This window comes from Saccopteryx leptura, chromosome 5 (genome assembly GCF_036850995.1).
Source record: "Saccopteryx leptura isolate mSacLep1 chromosome 5, mSacLep1_pri_phased_curated, whole genome shotgun sequence".
Lineage (NCBI taxonomy): Eukaryota > Metazoa > Chordata > Mammalia > Chiroptera > Emballonuridae > Saccopteryx > Saccopteryx leptura.
In genome coordinates, this window is record NC_089507.1 from 114,801,116 (window position 1) to 114,820,151 (window position 19,036).

Sequence of the window (19,036 nt, forward strand, 5' to 3'; positions counted from 1 at the left end):
AGGAGCCAAAAACACACAGTGGAGAAAAAAAAAACAAAAAAAAACTTCTTCAATAAATGGTGCTGGGAAAACTGGAAAGCCACATACAAAAGAATGAAACTTGACTACAGTTTGTCCCCTTGCACATAAATTAATTTAAAATGGATCACAGACCTAAATATAAGATCTGAAACAATAAATTACTTAGAAGAAAACATAGGTACTAAACTTATGGACCTTAGCCATAAAGAGCACTTTATGAATTTGACTCCAAAGGCAAGGGAAGTGAAGGTAAAGATAAATGAATGGGACTACATCAGATTAAGAAGCTTCTGCACAGCAAAAGAAACTGACAACAAAATAAACAGACAGTCAACTACATGGCAGATGATATTTTCAAACAACATCTCAGATAAGGGGCTAATATTCAAAATATATAAAAAACTCACAAAACTCAGCAACAAACAAGCAAACAACCCAATAAAAAAATGGGAAGAGGACATGAACAGACACTTCTCCCAAGAAGAAATAGAAATGGCCAGTAGATACATGAAAAAATGCTCATCTTAACTAGCTATTAGAGAAATGCAACACAAAGCTACAGTGAAATACCACCTCATACCTTTTAGATTAGCTATTATCAACAAGACAGGTAATAGTAAGTGTTGGAGAGGCTGTGGAGAAAAAAGAAACCTCATTTATTGTTGGTGGGAATGTAAAGTAGTACAACCATTATGGAAGAAAGTATGGTGGTTCCTCAAAAAATTAAGAATAGAACTACCATATGACCCAGCAATCCCTCTACTGGGTATATATCCCCAAAACTTGAAAACATGGGTACATAAAGACACATGCATTCCCATGTTCATTGCAGCTTTGTTCACAGTGGCCAAGACATGGAAAGAACCAAAAAGCCCTTAAATAGAGGATTAGATAAAGAAGATGTGGTTCATATATACAATGGAATACTACTCAGCCATAAGAAATGATGACATAGTACCATTTATGACAACATGGATGGACCTTGATGACATTATACTGAGTGAAATAGTAAATCAGAAAAAGCTAAGAACTGTATGATTCCATACATAGGTGGGACACAAAATTGAAGCTCATGGACATAGATAGTGCAGTGGTTACCAGGGGGAGGGCAAGAGAGGAGAGAGAGGGAAGTGAGAGAGGGGGAGGGGCTTCAAAAGAAACAAAATATAGGGTAATGAGGATGATTTGACTTTAGGTGATGGGTATATGGCATAATCGACTGTCCAAATGATGTGGAGATGTTTTCTCTAAATCTATGTGCTCTGGGTTGACCAATATCACCCTGTTAAATTTAATTGTCTAAATTTTTTAAAAAAATCAACAGAATGAAAAGACCACCTACGGAATTGTAGAAGATATTTGCAAACATACATTAGATAAGAGCTTAGTGTCCAAACTTTATAAAGAAATCCTACAACTGAATACCAAAAAAACCTCTCTAAACAATCCAATTAATAAATGAGATAGTTTCACTTTTTTAAATGCAACAGCTGTGCTGTATTTTTTTTATCATTAATACTTGAAGTAATAAAATAGGCTTCAGTTATTTTAAAAAAAATGAGCAGAGGACCTGATAGGCATTTCTCCTAAGAGTTCAATAGCTATATGAAATGATGCTCAGTGTCACTAATTGTTAGAGAAATGCATATCTAAAACATAACAAGATATCGCCTCACACCTGTCAGAATGGCTACAAGTGTTGGTGAGTATATGGAGGAAATTAAACCCTTGTGCACTGTTGGTGGGAATGAAAAGTAGCACAGACACTATTTAAAACAGTATAGATATTTCTCTAAAAAATTAAAAATAAAACTACCTTATGACTCAACAGTTCCCCTTCTGGATATTTAGCTGAAGAAATCCATAACACTAATTTGAAAAGTTATATGCGTCACTATGTTCACTGCAGTGTTATTTACAACAGCCAAGACAAGCAAGAAACCTAAATGTCCATCAGTGGATGAGTGGATAAAGATGTGGTCCATATACATGATGGAATATTGCTCAGTCATAAGAAGGAATGAACTAGTACCATTTGCAACAACACAGATGTACCTAGAGTGTATTATACTAAGTGAAATGTCAGAGAAAGACAAATATCATATGATTTTGCTTATATATGGAATCTAAAAGAACAAAATAAATGAACAAATAAAACAGAAAGAGACTTATAGATCCAAAGATCAAACTGATGGCTACCAAGCGGGAGGGGAGTTAGAGGCTGAATGAAGAAGTTGAGAGGGTTAAGACATAGAAATTGGTAGTCACAAAATAGTCACAGGGATGTAAAGTACAGCACAGGGAATATAGTCAGTAATATTATGATAACTGTATGGGGCACCAGACTAATTGTGGTGATTACTTCTTAAGTTATATAAATGTCTAATCACTCTGCTGTATACCTGAAACTCATATAATATTGCACGTCAAGTACAATTGAAAAATATAAAAGCTAAAATTAAAACAAAAATAAGTGAGCCTGGACTATTTGTGTGTGCATTTCACAAAGTGTAGACCATGTGCCTAAACAGTGTGCACAGTATCTTCACATGCTGGTTTCCTGGCGGGTTCTGCCAGGCAGTTGAGGAAGTTGACACTACCTACATTTCTATATGTGTTGTAACTCTGCTCAATATTTAAACACAATGATAATGTCAAATTTTTATTCAGAAAATAGCAATGACCAGCACAGTCCTACTGGCCAAAAGCTATTAGAGAACAGCCCTCCAACCCCACTCCCACCCTTGTCTGGTTCTCAGACATCAAGAGTACTACTGTACATTCCCTCCAGGCTCATAAGGTGAAGTGTAATCCCCAAAATTGTGAAATATTAAGCAGATTGCAAAAAGGAGTAACAGTCTGAACAACATAGACTAAACTAAATTTCAAGAACTTCAAAAGAAGTCTTTAATCAATGTTGGATACCTTTCGTCTACACACTGAAAGATACTGGAAGACAGGGCAGCCCTGGAATGCAGTTCTCCAGGAGAGAAGGTGGAATGACCACAGGTTATCCAAGACAAGCCCTCACAGACCTGGGGAGGGGTCACAGCTGCTGGAAACAGAGCCACTCAAAAAAAGAAAAAGTGACATAATATCATACTAAAAGTGAATGTGTTGGGACTCTCTTTTGGGTAAAAAATGATATGAACTTAGCCAACTGTACTAAGGCCATAAAAGAATTCATGACAAGTGAGTCTCTAGCATCTTGAAAATGAAAGGACAGACAGCTCATGCACTATCTCTACAATCAAAGTTCCTCATTCTAGAGTCATGAATAAATAACCAGTGAGAATTCAAGAACTTTTCAAAAAAAGAGTGTTTATGTAGATAACAAAGTAAAAAATGCTAAGGTAGCTAACTCTATTCAGCAGATAGGGGTCAAAGACCAAAACAAAGCAGTCTCCAACAGATTTTTCAAAATCCAAGTCTGTGTATCTCCTGAAAGAGGTAAACCAGGCTCCTGGCCTTCTGGCCACAGAGCAGAGTTTTCTGTAAACGCATTAGCAGATTTGAAGGCTGGAAGCTTGAGAGTTCATTTCGGAGGTGAGATACTAATTCTTGGCTCTTATTGCAGCTCCTACAGCTGGACCAACCACCCCCAATGGGAACCTGGTGGATGAGTGTGATGATGACCAGGCCAACTGCCACAGTGGAACAGGTGATGACTTCCAACTCACAGGTGCAGACACCATCTTCATCCCATTGTTGTGCCGTTTCGGTCCCTACTGTCATTGAGGCCAGCTAGTGAATGTCTGTCTGTGTCTATGTAACACCTCATGGCACTGGTCATCAGGGTGGTGGCAGGAATGCCCCCACAGAGGCAGCCTTGTCAGGGGAGATGCATTTTTATGTCCTCGTGTTTTCCATGTAAAGAACTTATTCTTCAGCCTGACCAGGCAGTGGCGTAGTGGATAGAGTGTCAAACTGGGATGCAGAGGACCCAGGTTTGAAACCCTGAGGTTGCCAGCTTGAGCATGGGCTCACCAACTTGAGTGCAGGGTCACTGGCTTGATTGTGGGATCATAGACATGACCCCATGGTCACTGGCTTAAGCCCAAGGTCCCTGGCTTGAACAAGAGGTCACTCACTCTGTTGTAGCCCCCCCCCCATCCTGGTCAAGGTACATATGAGAAAGCAATCAATGAACAATTGAACAAGTCACAATGAAGAATTGATATTTCTCATCTCTCTCCCTTTCTGTCTGTCTGTCCCTATCTGTCCCTCTCTCTGTCTCTATCACAAAAAGAAAAAAACTGAAACAAACAAAAACTTGTTCTTCATAGTCCCAGCCATTTTCAGAGTCAATGCTAGGACTGTCCTAATGGAATAAGGATTTCTCCATGGCTAAAACGAGCTAAACAGATCCTTATCTTCAACCCCCACCCCGCAACCCCCTTCCACAACAATACATTAATTATATAACTACACACAATAGAATGTGTGTGTTTATTTTTATTTTCTACTGAGGATAAAATTTTGAGTGGCTCTTTTATCCAACCAGTGGGTGAAATGAGGCTCATATTTGAAATGTAGCTTTTAAGTTAGGATTTTGTAAGTCATCTTGCATTAAAAGTTTCCTCAACAAAATTAGTCGTCAGTTCACATTAGCACCAACTAGTAAATATATTAGGGCTGGTGTGTGCCAAATGCATCACTAATCAGAGTATTCTAAAACCCTCAAAGCTAGAGAGTGACCTTCCCTTCCACTTGGAACGACAGAGGAAATGTTAGGCAAGTGGGGAATGGATTGCACCATTTGGACATCAGCCAAGGCGCCTAGGACTTTCCCCTTAATGTTGCAAAAGGCACTATGGGACCTTTACTGCTACTTGGGTCAAAATGCAGTTTCACATAGCATCTGACTCTCATTTTATGTTAAACATGAGCCCTTGAATGCAGGTCTGTATGTTTACCCAGAAGAGACAGAGAGCCTACACATAATTTCCATGGGTGCAACCAAAGGCATTACCATGTAACTTCATAAAAGTGTATAATGTGACTGGCTAATGCCTCCATTGTAAAGTCTGGAAGGAAATGTCTCAAAGTACGTTTCTAGTTACTTGCAAAGCCCTCCTCTGAAGGTGTAAGAGAGTGCTGCACTCTGAGAGGGAATAAGGACTCAAATCTAGTTCAGAAATTTAGTATAACGGACTAGGTTTACATTTAAGTCCCACTCCTAAGGCTGTCTCCCAAATTTCCGGGGTAATCACTTACAGTTACATGGCCAATAAATGTTCTGTTGCTATGAGCTTTGGAAAACAAAGCTTATATATAAGTAGCCATAAACCACAAAAATTGCTCTTAATGCAGAGATGTTTTCTTTGTAAGATGTCAAATTCAAGCTGCAAACCCTACAGCTGATGTTAAAAACGGGAATACAGATCTCTGAACCAGGTCCCATAGAATCTTCCCAGGGTTGCCTGGAAACACTGCCCTGAACCTCGGATTTTTTGCCAACCCTGTCACACAGCCGTGGTGAAATTCCTCATTAAAAGGAATGGCTGCAATCACCACACTGTATTTCCTTTTCAATTAGCCTCTTGTAGAGAGGGTCCTTTTCATTATATACCCTGGAGTGGTCAGCTAATATCGATTAGAACAAAGCCTCGGATTTATCCCTCATCTCAGAACAACCAACCTCATTTTTTGCATCAGTTCATAACTAAATCAATTGAGACTGAAGCTCTTGAATGAAATAGGGCAAGTATGTTAGCCTGGAGCAAACTATATGGCAACAAGTGACAAGCCACAGAAAATGGTCTTTTATAGTGGAAAACGGGCAATCCTTTAAAAGCATAAGATTAGGGTTTCTCTATAGTTTTTAAAATAATTTTTGTGTACATAGAAAAACAATTTACTGTAAATTTTTATTTTAAATATTACCATGTCAAAATTTTTTTTTAATTTTCTCAGGCCAATATATTTGCTTCAATAATTCTATAAATAGAGGCATAATATTAAGAACTTATTAAGGTATTCATTATGCACACATCACACCCCCATTGGTTAGAGATCTTAAAAGTCATATTATGCTTCATAGTCATTGGCTGCATTATAACCATGTTTGCTCAAGGAAGCTCTTTGTTACCCTTTTCTGGGAAAGGGTGTGCCCCTATATAAATGTCTGCAAGGAGCCAGACCAGCACCTTGGTCTGGTATCTTTGCACATGTGAACAAGTCACGTCCCAGGCATGCACACAACTTTGCACCATCTCTGCTCACTTTGGGAAAGACTTCACCGTCAGAGTGGCAAACGTACTGTTCTGTCCAATACAACCGACTAAACACATTCTCACTTTAACCTGAGAGGTGGGAGTGTGGGGATTGGAATGGAGGCCCTCTTGAGCAGCATTCAGTTCCTGAAAGCAGATGTTGTTGCTTCCATTTCTCCTCCCTGGGGTGGCCTATTTGTACATGGAGAGAAGAGAGAAGTATTGTAATAGACTGTTCTTTACTTATGAACAACACTGCATTCTGGGTGACATGTACCAACTGAGTGAAAATGAGAGGTTTTGCTCTCCCATATTTGCTCACCAAGGTGAAAATTCACCTGCAAGTTATTCATTTGCAAATGCCTTTGAACTCATGAGATCATACAATGGCCTGCAAAGGCACTGGGAGGCTGGATTTCACATTGGATCCTTGTGTGCCCAAGAGCAGAATTTGGCTTCCAACCTACAACAAAACTGATAATGCCTGTCAGTTTTAAAAAGTGAATTTTCACCTTGAGTGTTTCTCCTGTGAGGCCACTGGGAACAGAATGATAATGTATTCTGGCTGCCCTCCAATTCTTCCATTATAGGTTCACCTTTTTAACCCATAATATATGTAATTTCTTCTTCCCGGGGCCTGCCTCATTGAAGCCACGCACACGTGTGACCACTCAGCCAGAACATTTACTGGGAAAGGGGGGTAAACGTGACTTGGTGCTGCAGCCGATTAGCTCAGAAATCTTCAGACCTTGACAAGAACAATGCTTCCGCAGCTCTGGTCCATCATCCAGGACCAGCTCTGTGGGTGCCACAGGATAGGACTAGGGCCCACGCACAACAGAGATGATCACAGATCTTTGTTGAATGATGCTATTGGAAGGTCTACAATGGCACCTTATTTATTTATTTTTCTTCTTTTCCAAGTGAGAGGAGGGAAGATAGACAGATTCCCACATGCACCCAACCAGGATCCACCCAGCAATTCCCATCTGGGCCATGCTTACAACACAGTTATTTTTAGCACCTGAGGCCGAGGCTCCACAGAGCCATCCTCAGCACCCAGGCCAATACACTCAAACCAAACGAGCTATGGCTGTGGGAGGGGAAGAGAGAAAAAGAGAGAGTAGGGGAGGTGGAGGAGTGGAGAAGCAGATGGTTGTTTCTCCTGTGTGCCCTGACCAGGAACCAAACCTGGGACATCCACACACTGGGCCAATGCTATACCATGGAGCCAACCAGCCAGAGCCAACAATGGCACCTTATAACGACCTCCAACACTCTAGATGACATTCATGGCCCCACACCAGGCCCTTACCCTGAGTCTGCCCAGGGCTTTTTCTCTTGGGATAGCAAACAAATGGTCTCTGGCCATGATCTTCAGTGCAGACACTCGTAAGGAGAAACACCAAGAACCTAAGTCAGAAACAGCAAACTAGTGTTTTCCAAGCTTCCTGCATTTTAAGTCTCACCTGAGAAGCTTTCAGAAATACAGGTTTCAAGGGCTGACCCCTAGACATTCTGGTCCTCAGGAAAAGCAGAAGAGGGGAAGTGGGCTGGGAACTACAATTTGAACAAGCAGTCAGGTGACTCTTCTGGTTGGGCAAGTTTAAGACGTAACTGTAATGACAATGAATGGACAATGGAAGTGCAAACATAGAGAGAAAGAGAACACAGCTAAGTTTTCATGCAGGCCCCTAACCAGCCATGTCAGTCGACCCAAATTGATGAAAAGCTCACATGGTTCAAGTTGTTGTTGTGCAATCCCTGCTTCCTTGAAACTGTAGAGAAATGTTTCTCCCCTTCTCCTTTTCCTGCAGTTTTCCAAACTACATGCAGGGCAGAAATATCTGTCTTTGGGAAAAAGTAAACAACTATTGTAGGGGAAAAAAAAGAGTAACTATTGCCATCTACTATAAACCTTTGTTTTTGTTTTTTGTTTGTTTGTTCTGTTTTGTTTGTTTTAGCTGACAAAAAACAAATATTTATTTCTCTTAAGTCTGGTGGTTGGAAGTTGAGATCAGGGTGCCAACATGATTCGGTTCTGGTGAGGGTCCTTTTCTGGGTTACCGATGGCCTTTTTCTTGTACTGAAATAGATTGTGGAACCAGCCTTGCGCCTCCCTTGAAGGCATACATCTGAAACCTTGGGAAACTCTTTGACACTTAGAGGTCTAGGTCACTTATAATGTCCCAGCTGCTGAGGACATTTGGAGGCCTTTGTGTCCACTGTTGCAGTCACATGCCATGCTCAGTCTGGGAATCAGCAAATGCCCTTGGAATGAAGCCTCAAATTCTCCTTGCCATCTGAATGTTGTATGAATAAATGTGTTGGAGGGAGCAGCAAAATGGCAATGTAGTAGGTGGATGTTCGAACTTCCACCTCCCAGAACCAAAGAGGCTTACAACTTGATTTTAAGAACAATCATCTGGTCTTACCTGACCAGGTGGTGGTGCAGTGGATACAGCGTCGGACTGGGATGCGGAGGACCCAGGTTCGAGACCCCAAGGTTGCCAGCTTGAGCGCGAGCTCATCTGGTTTGAGCAAAAGCTCACTAGTTTGGACCCAAAGTCGCTGGCTCGAGCAAGGGGTTACTCGGTCTGCTGAAGGCCCACGGTCCAGGCACATATGAGAAAGCAATCAATGAACAACTAAGGTGTCACAAGGAAAATCTAATGATTGATGCTTCTTGTCCCTCTACATTCCTGTCTGTCTGTCCCTATCTATCCCTCTCTCTGACTCTTTCTCTGTCTAAAAAAAAAAGAAAAAGAAAAAAGAAAAAACAATCATCTGGAAAAACCAACTTTGGGCTAAACCAAGAGGAATCTATAACCAAAGATCATCGAAGAAGCCACCCTGAGACTGGTAGGAAAAGTGGAAATGTAGAGAGGGCTGCCCAGCTCCCAAGAGCAAGAAGTGGCCCAGAGGGACCTGTGTGGGGCTTTCCTGAATAAGGGAGTGTCCTGGACCCCAGGACCAATGACCCAGCCTGCAGCCCAGAGCCTAGAAGAGGCATATGGACAGTACTTAGCTGTGAAATAAGCCAGGATACTGTTTGTGAGAAAGAGACAGATTTCTCAGACCCAGGATTCGTCTTAAAGGGACCACGCAGAAAACTTCTTTCGCAACCACTCACCTGGGGATCCAGGGCCAGGGAGAGCTGAGAGGACCAGAATAGCAGGAAGAGAGTGTAATCTAGGAGGCACAGGGAGAAACACTTAAACGGACAGCCACCTTAACCCCTGGTCTGAGTCACTCCCCAAATCTGAAGTGAATATTTCCCCTGGAACCAGCAATACCAGCAAAGGGTGGCAGGTCACCATCCAAACAAGCTCTCCCACGGCACTCAGAGCAGAGTCACTTAGAAACAGGGAGCCATCAAGGATACAGAGTTGAGTGCTGAGATCTGAGCTGCATTATCCCCCACACTACTGAGTGCTCATCAGAGGGCAAGCAGCGGCATGATGCGGGAGCGCTGTCCTGTCTGTGGGGGCAGAAGAAGGGGTCTGGCCAGAGTTGCAGCCTGGGCATTCCAAAGTGGTCCTGTCTGGGGTCCTGCCTGGGGTACTGCCCACAGGGGTGAAGCAGAGGCTGGGGAACCAGCCGAGGCTTGCAGCCCCAGTGTGCGCACACAGTTGCACCTGCGGGGGTGGGGCGGAAGCTGGGGAACTGGCCGAGGCTTACACCAGGCACACAAATGCAGCCCCACCCACAGGGACAGAGCAGAGGCCAAGGGCTGGCTGTGGCAGAGGCCCAGGTGCATGCCTCCATTCCTACCCACAGAGGCGAGGCAGAAGCTGCAGTGACCTTAGCAGCAGGCCAGCGCCAGCAACGCCCATGCCCGAATGCCTGAGACAGTGGTAACGGTGGTGGCAGGCCTGTGGACAGATCACACCTTGGGAACACTGAGGCCACACCCATTGGAATCCTGTGGCCACTACCTTCTGAGGACTAAAAAGGAAGAAAAATACAAAATAAAATAAAATAATGAAAAAAGAAGGCTGAATAGAACAACACCTGAGGCTAAGGGGCAAGCCACATCCAATACCTTACCTATCCCCTGATTTATAGTACTGAGCCCAACAAGTAGCCACCAATAAGAGGCTGCAGAAAGCGCATCTCAGGGGAACCTGAACATTTAAACGAACATCCTACAGGCCAAAAGTAGACAAAAGCCAGCCTAAATTGATATTAACAATGGTACCTGGGCTCAGCAGAGGCAGCCACAACACTGGATCGCCTGTTGCTCCAAAAAAGTAGATAAGGGCCAGTCATAGGAAGCAACCCCCACTGGTCTGCACCAGGCTCTGGCCAAGAAGGTCCAGGAAGAGCACATCCAGAGGCCAGATACAGAGAGCATTAGTTCAGGACCTAATAACCCTTGTTAGAATGACATTTTAAGGAAGGGCTCCTCACACCTGACCCAGTTAAGATATGGAAGACGCCGATAAAAATAACAAAAAGAACAGTGACCAGAAAAATAGCCCACAGCAGTTTACAAACAGTAGCTGATGCCAACCCAAGAAGTTCTAGAAACAACACAACTGGAAACTGGAGGCAGACAATACCAACCCTAGACTCAGCAAGCTACACAAACAACTCATCCAAAGGAGGAGTCTATACACAGACAAAATGGGAAGGCAGAGAAATGCAACCCAAATGAATCAACAAGAGAAATCACCAGAAAAAGAGCTGAATGAGATGGAAATAACCAAATTACCAGATGCAGAGTTTATAATAAAGATTGTTAGGATGCTTAAAGATCTTAGCAACAATGGATGGACATAATGAGCACTTAAATAAAGAGATAGCAAGCATCAAGAAGGATATTGAAATCATAAAAAAAGAACCAATCAGAAGTGACAAATACAACATCAGAAATGAAGACCACACTAGAAGGAACTATAAGCAGGATGGTTGAAGCTAAGGATCAAATCAGTGATGTAGAGGACAAAATTAATGAAAGCACAGAACCCAGAGCATCAAAAAGAAAAGAAGCTCAAAATGTCTGAGGAAATTCTAAGAGAGCTCTGTGACAACATGAAGAGAAACAACATCCATATCATAGGGGGTCCTGAAGGAGAAGAGAAAGAACAAGGAATAGAGAACCTGATTAAAGAAATCAAGCTGAAAACATCCCTAAATTGATGAAGGAAAAGGTCACAAAAGTTCAAGAAGAACAGAGTCCCATTAAGGATGAACCCAAAGAGGCCTACATCAAGACACATCATGATTAAAATACAAAAATGAAGAGATAAAGGATACTAAAAGCTGCAAGAGCAGTCAATTACCTACAGAGGAGCCCCCATAAGGATGACATTTGACTTCTCAACAGAAACACTTGAGGCCAGAAGGGATTGGCAAGAAATATTTAAAGTAATGCAGAACAAGAGCATACAACCAAGACTTCTTTATTCAGCAAGGCTATCATTTAAAATTGAAGGAAAAATAAAAAGCTTCCCAGATAAAAAAAAAAAACCTCAAGGAATTCATTACAACCAAACCAATTCTACAAGAAATGTTAACGGGCCTCTGTAAACAGAACAAATGGGGAAAAAACATAGTAAAAGAGGAAATGTAGAATTACAGAATAAAATGGCAATAAACAACTACATATCAGGCCCTGGCCGGTTGGCTCAGTGGTAGAGCGTCAGCCTGGTGTGCAGAAGTCCCGGGTTCGATTCCTGGCCAGGGCACACAGGAGAAGCGCCCATCTGCTTCTCTACCCCTCCCCCTCTCCTTCCTCTCTGTCTCTCTCTTCCTCTCCCACAGCTAAGGCTCCATTGGAGCAAAGATAGCCTGGGCACTGGGGATGGCTCTGTGGCCTCTGCCTCAGGTGCTAGAGTGGCTCTGGTCACAATATAGCGATGCCCAGGATGGGCAGAGCATCACCCCCTGGTGGGCAGAGTGTCGCCCCTGGTGGGTGTGCCGGGTGGATCCCGGTCTGGCGCATGCGGGAGTCTGTCTGACTGTCTCTTCCTGTTTCCAGCTTCAGAAAAATACAAAAAAAAAAAACAAAAAACAAAACTACATATCAATAATAACCTTAAATATAAATGGATTAAATACTCCAATCAAAAGACATAGGGTAGCTTTGTGCGTAAGAAAACATGACCCATACATCTGCTGTCTACAAGAGACCCATCTCAGAACAAAAGATATACATAGACTGAAAGTAAAGGGATGGAAAAAAATATTTTATGAAAATGGAAATGAAAAAAAAGCTGGGGTAGCAATACTTATATCTGACAAAATAGACTTTAAAACATAGGCAACAGTAAGGGATAAAGAAGGTCACTACATAAGGATAAAGGGATAAAGGGAGCAATTCAACAGGAAGATATAACCATTATAAATATCTATGCACCTAACATAGGAGCACCTAAATATATAAAGCAGATTTTGATGAACATAAAGGACAAGATCAACAGCAACATTATAATAGTAGGGGATTTCAAAGCCCCACTATCATCACTAGATAGATGCTCAAGAAAGAAAATTAACAAAGAAACAGCAGACTTAAAGGACACACTAGATCAACTGGATTTAAAATCTTCAGAACTTTTCACCCTAAAGCTGCAGAATATACATTCTTTTCAAGTGCTCATGGTACATTCTCTAGGATAGACCACATGTTAGGACACAATGGCATGAAATTAGATATCAACTACAATAAAAAAACTGAAAAACACTAAAACACTTGGAGACTGAATAACATGTTATTAAAACAACTAATGGGATAACAATGAGATCAAGGAAGAATAAAAAATTCCCTCAAAGCAAATGAAAATGAACATACAACAACTCAAAATTTATGGGACATAGCAAAAGCAGTCCTGAGAGGGAAGTTCATAGCATTACAGGCATAACTTACGAAGCTAGTAAAAACTCAAATAAACAATTTAACCCTGCATCTAAAAGAACTAGAAAAAGAACAGCAAGTAAAGCCCAGAAGAAATAGAAGGAAGAAAATAATAAAGATCAGAACAAAAATAAATGACATAGAAGCTAAAAAAAAATACAGAGGATCAATGAAACCAAGAGCTAGTTCTTTGAAAAGGTAAACAAGATTGATGAACCTTTTACCAGAATTACCAAGAAAAACAGAGAGAAGACTCAAATAAATAAAAATAAAAATGAGAGAGGAGAAGTAACAACTGACACAGCAGAAATACAAAGGATTGTAAGAAAATACTATGAAGAACTGTATGCTATAAAATTAGACCTATAACCTATAACCCACCATGTCCCAGGACCTGAAGATGACAGCGGAGTAAGCAGACGCACAGACTCCAAGCTCACACCACTGAACTGGATTACAAACTATTTTATGAACAAACCATTACATTTCTTGTAAGATTGGTTTGGTTGTAATAAATTGCTTGAGGGGTTTTTTTTGGTCTGGGAAGCTTTTTATTTTTCCTTTTTGGTTTTTCAGTGTGAAAATCCAAATCTGGACTACAAGAACAGCCTCAAAAACCAAGGAGCAAAGAAGAAGCCACAACAAACTGGTAGGGAGCACTTGAATCTCCCCTGCTTACAGGAACAGAGGGGGGTAAGGTTGAGAGCCCAGAAGGAATCTAACTCCAAGGAAAAGAGCAGTAAATACTGCTCACAGCCACTTGCCTGGCGACCAGGGAATGAGGTGTGTTGAAAGGGCTGGCTTGTCTTCCAAAAAGAAAGGGGAGAGAGAGAAAGAGAGAGACAGATGGTGAGGGGCAGAGGAATGCAGGGGATGCCCTGAAAAGCTGGGTCATTCAGTGTTGGAGGCGGCTATAGCTGAGAGAGGGGATTGATCCTTCCACAAAAGAAAAGTCAAAGTGATTCCAGGTCACAGAACTCCAGACATCTCTCCAGCTCCAATCAGCGCAACAAGACACAGCTGAAAACAAGAAGTAGGGAGGAGGGGCAGTAAATCAAGTCTCCATGGAGATCTGAGATACACCTCCCCCTACTGAAGCTGAGAAAGCACCCATCCCCAGAGAGATTAACTGGCAGAAGAGGACTTCAGAGTCTCAGGTTACACCCACCACATTCCTGGATACAGTTTTCAATAAGCCCCCTGCAGAGATCAGAAAAAAAAGACAGTCACATGTTAAGAAAACAAACAAATCAAGACTTCAAAGTGGCCCAAATCCGAAAGTGGATTACAAATAATAGCTGATGCCAACCCAAGAAGACCTAGAAATAACACAATTGAAAACTGGAGGCAGACAACACCAAGCCTAGACTAAACCAGCTCTACAAACAAAACACCCAAACATAGAGATATAATGAGAAGACAGAGAAGTGCAATACAAATGAAACCACAAGAGAAACATCCAGGAAATGAACTGAGTGATATGAAAATAACAAAACTTCCAGATGCGGAGTTCAAAATAATGATTGTAAGGATGCTTAGGGATCTTAGAACAGCAATGGATGGTCATTACAAACACCTAAATAAAGAGATAGCAAGTAGAAAAAGGGATATTGAAATATTAAAAGAGAATCAGTCAGAGATGACAAATACAATATCAGAAATGAAGACCACAATGGAAGGAATTAAAAATAGGATGGATAGAGCTGAGGATCTAATCAGTGAGTTGGAGGACAACTGGAATGAAAGCAGAAAAGAAAAAAGAAAAGAGACTCAAAAAGTCTAAGGAAACTCTGAGAGAGCTCTGTGACAACATAAAGAGAAATAACATCCGCATTATAGGGGTTCCTGAAGAAGAAGAGAAAGAACAAGGGATAGAGACTTTGTTCAATCATATCATAGCTGAAAACTTTCCTAAATTAATGCAGGAGAAACTCTCACAAGTTCAAAAAGAACAGAGAACTCCATTAAAGAGAAACCTACACCAAGACAAATCATAATTAAAATACCAAAGCTAAGCGATAAAGAGAAAATATTAAAAGCTGCAAGAGAAAAAAAGGCTATCACCTACAAAGGAGCCCCCATAAGGATGACATCAGACTTCTCAACAGAAACACTTGAGGCCAGAAGGGAATGGCAAGAAACATTCAAAGTAATGCAGAACAAGAACCTACAACCAAGACTACTTTATTCAGCAAGGCTATCATTTAAAATTGAAGGAGAAATAAAAAGCTTCCCAGACAAAAAAAAACTCAAGGAATTCATTACAACCAAACCAATGCTGCAGGAAACATTAAGGGGCATGGTGTAAACAGATCAAAGTGGGAAAAGAATATACCAAAAGAGGAATACAACTTTAAAGAATAAAATGGCAATAAACAACTACATATCAATAATAACCTTAAATGTAAATGGATTAAACAATCCAATCAAAAGACATAGGGTAGCTGCATGGATAAGAAAACAGGACCCGCACATATGCTGTCTACAAGAACACACCTTAAAACAAAAGATGCACATAGACTGAAGGTAAAAGGATGGAAAAAACATTTCATGCAAATGGAAATGAAAAAAAAAGGTGGGGTAGCAATACTTATATCAGACAAAATGGACTTTAAAACAAAGAATATAGTAAGAGATAAAAAGGCCACTACATAATGATAAAGGGAGCAATCCAACAGAAATATATAACTATTATAAATATCTACGCACCTAATATAGTAACACCTAAATATGTAAAGCAGACTTTGATGGACTTAAAGGGCAAGATCAACAGCAATATATTAGTAGAGGATTTTAATACCCCACTAACATCACTAGATAGTTCATCAAGAAAGAAAATTAACAATAAACAACAGACTTAAAGGACACACTAGATCAACTCCATTTAATACTTATCTTCAGAACCTTTCACCCTAAAGCATCAGAATATATATTCTTTTCAAGTGCTCATAGTACATTCTCTAGGCTAGACCATATGTTAGGGCACAAAAGTGGCCTCAACAAATTTAAGAAGATTGAAATCATATCAAGCACTTTTTCTGATCACAATGGCATGAAACTGGAAATCAACCACAACAGAAAAGCTCCAAAATTCTCAAACACATGGAAACTAAATAATAGGTTGTTAAATAATGAATGGATTAAGAATGAGATAAAAAAAGAAATAAAAAAAATTCCTAGAAATGAATGAAAATGAGCACACAACAACTCAAAATTTATGGGACACAGCGAAAGCAGTCCTGAGAAGAAAGTTCATAGCACTACAGGCACACTTTAGGAAGCTAGAAAAAGCTCAAACAAACAACTTAACCTGCATCTAAAAGAACTAGAAAAAGAACAGCAAGTAAAGCCCAAATGCAACAGAAGGAAGGAAATAATAAATATCAGAGCAGAAATAAATGACATAGAGGCTAAAGAAACAATACAGAGGATCAATGAAACTAGGAGGTGGTTCTCTGAAAAGGTAAACAAGATCAATGAACCTTTAACTAGACTCACCAAAAAAAAAGAGAGAGGACTCAAATAAATAAAATTAGAAATGAGAGTGGAGAAATAACAACTGACACAACAGAAATACAAAATATTGTAAGAAAATACTATGAAGAACTGTATGCCAATAAACTAGACAACCTAGATGAAATGGAAAAATTCCTTGAAATATACAATCTTCCAAAAATCAATCTGGAAGAATCAGAAAACCTAAATAGAACAATTACACCAAATGAAACCAAAAACAGTTATCAAAAAACTCCCAACAAAAAAAAGTCATGGGCCAGATTGCTTCACAAGTGAATTCTACCAAATAGTCAAAGAAGAATTTACTCCTATCCTTCTCAAGCTATTTCAAAAAATTCAAGAGGAAGAAAGACTTCTAAGCTCCTTTTATGAGGCAAGCATAATTCTGATTCCAACACCAGGGAAAGACAACACAAAGAAAGAAAATTATAGGCCAATATCCCTGATGAATATAGATGCTAAAATTCCCAACAAAATATTAGCAAACCAGATCCAACTGTATGGACAATCATACACCATGATCAAGTGGGATTTATTTGAGAAAGGCAAAGCTGGTACAATATTTGTAAATCAATCAATGTTATTCATCACATAAACAAAAGGAAGGAGAAAAACCACAAGGTAATTTGAATCGATGAAGAAAAAACATTTGATAAAATCCAGCACCCATTCATGAGCAAAACTCTCAACAAAGTGGAAATACAGGGAACATACTTCAACATGATAAAAGCCATCTATGACAAACACAAAGCCAACATCATACTCAATGGGAAAAAATTAAAAGCAATCCCCTTAAGATTAGGAACAAGGCAGGGTTGCCCCTTTCACCACTCTTATTCAACATAGTCCTGGAAGTCCTAGCCACAGCAATCAAACAAGAAGAAGAAATAAAGGCATTCAAGTTGGAAAAGAAGAAATAAAACTATCATTATTTGCAGATGATATGATATTATATATAGAAAACCCTAAAGTCTCAGTCATAAAACTACTGGACCTGATAAATGACTTCAACAAAGTGGCAGGATATAAAATTAATACTCAGAAATCAGAGGCATTTTTATACACAAGCAATGAACAGTCAGAAAGAGAAATTAAGGAAACAGTCCCCTTCACTATTACAACCAAAAAAATAAAGTACCTAGGGGTACATTTAACCAGGGAGATTAAAGACTTGTACTCGGAAAATTATAAAATATTGATAAAAGAAATCAAGGAAGATACAAACAAGTGGAAGCATATACCATGCTCATGGTTAGGAAGAATAAACATCATTAAAATGTCTGTTACCAAAGCAATTTATAAATTCAATGCAATACCAATTAAAATACCAATGACATACTTTAAAGATATAGATAACATATTCCAAAAATTTATATAGAACCAGAAGAGAACACGAATAGCCTCAGCAATCTTAAAAAACAAGAATAAAGGGGGAGGTATTACACTTCCTGATATCAAGTTATACTACAAGGCCATTGTACTCAAAACAGCCTGGTACTGGCATAAGAACAGGCATATAGATCAATGGAACAGAACAGAGAACCCAGAAATAAACCCACAGCTCTATGGACAACTGATATTTGACAAATGATGTAAGGGCATACAATGGATTAACAACAGCCTCTTTAATAAATGGTGTTGGGAAAATTGGACAGCTACCTGCAAAAAAAATGAAGCCAGACTACCAACTTATACCATTCACAAAAATAAACTCAAAATGGATAAAAGACTTAAATGTAAGGCATGAAACCATAAGCATCTTAGAAGAAAACATAGGCAGTAAGTTCTCCGACATTTCTCACAGCGATATATTTGCTGATTTATCTCCATGGGCAAGTTAAATAAAAGACAGGATAAACAAATGGGACTATATCAAACTATCAATAAAAAGCTTTTGCACAGCCAAAGACAATAAGAACAGAATAAAAAGACAAACTACACAATGGGAGAACATATTTGACAGTACATCTGATAAGGAGTTAATACCAAAATTTATAAAGAACTTGTAAATCTCAACACCAGAAAGACAAACAATCCAATCCAAAAATGGGCAAAAGAAATGAATAGACACTTCTCCAAAGAAGACATACAGATGGCCAATAGGCATATAAAAAAATGCTCAACATCACTAATCATTAGAGAAATGCAAATTACAACCACAATGAGATATTACCTCACACCGATCAGAATGGCGCTCATAACAAAACAACACAGAATAAGTGCTGGCGAGGACGTGGAGAAAGGGAACCCTCCTACACTGCTGGTGGGAATGCAGACTGGTGCAGCCTCTGTGGAATACGGTATGGAGATTCCTCAAAAAATTGAAAATTGCCCCTGGCTGGTTGGCTCAGTGATAGAGCGTCAGCCTGGTGTGCAGAAGTCCCAGGTTCGATTCCTGGCCAGGGCACACAGGAGAGGCGCCCAT

General features: G+C 40.1%; 1 protein-coding gene across 8 annotated transcripts in view; it reads left to right on the forward strand.

Moving 5' to 3' along the window:
- The window catches only part of NRP1 (neuropilin 1), a 177,508-nt gene that overhangs the window by 136,470 nt on the left and 22,002 nt on the right, over positions 1-19,036 (forward strand). For 6 of the 8 annotated variants that reach the window (XM_066387487.1, XM_066387495.1, XM_066387492.1 and 3 more), the window contains one exon: positions 3,599-3,703. In XM_066387487.1, the coding sequence (XP_066243584.1) occupies positions 3,599-3,703 (105 nt within the window). The remainder of the gene's footprint in view (positions 1-3,598; positions 3,704-19,036) is intronic. The other 2 variants (XM_066387490.1, XM_066387491.1) reach the window with 1 other exon arrangement.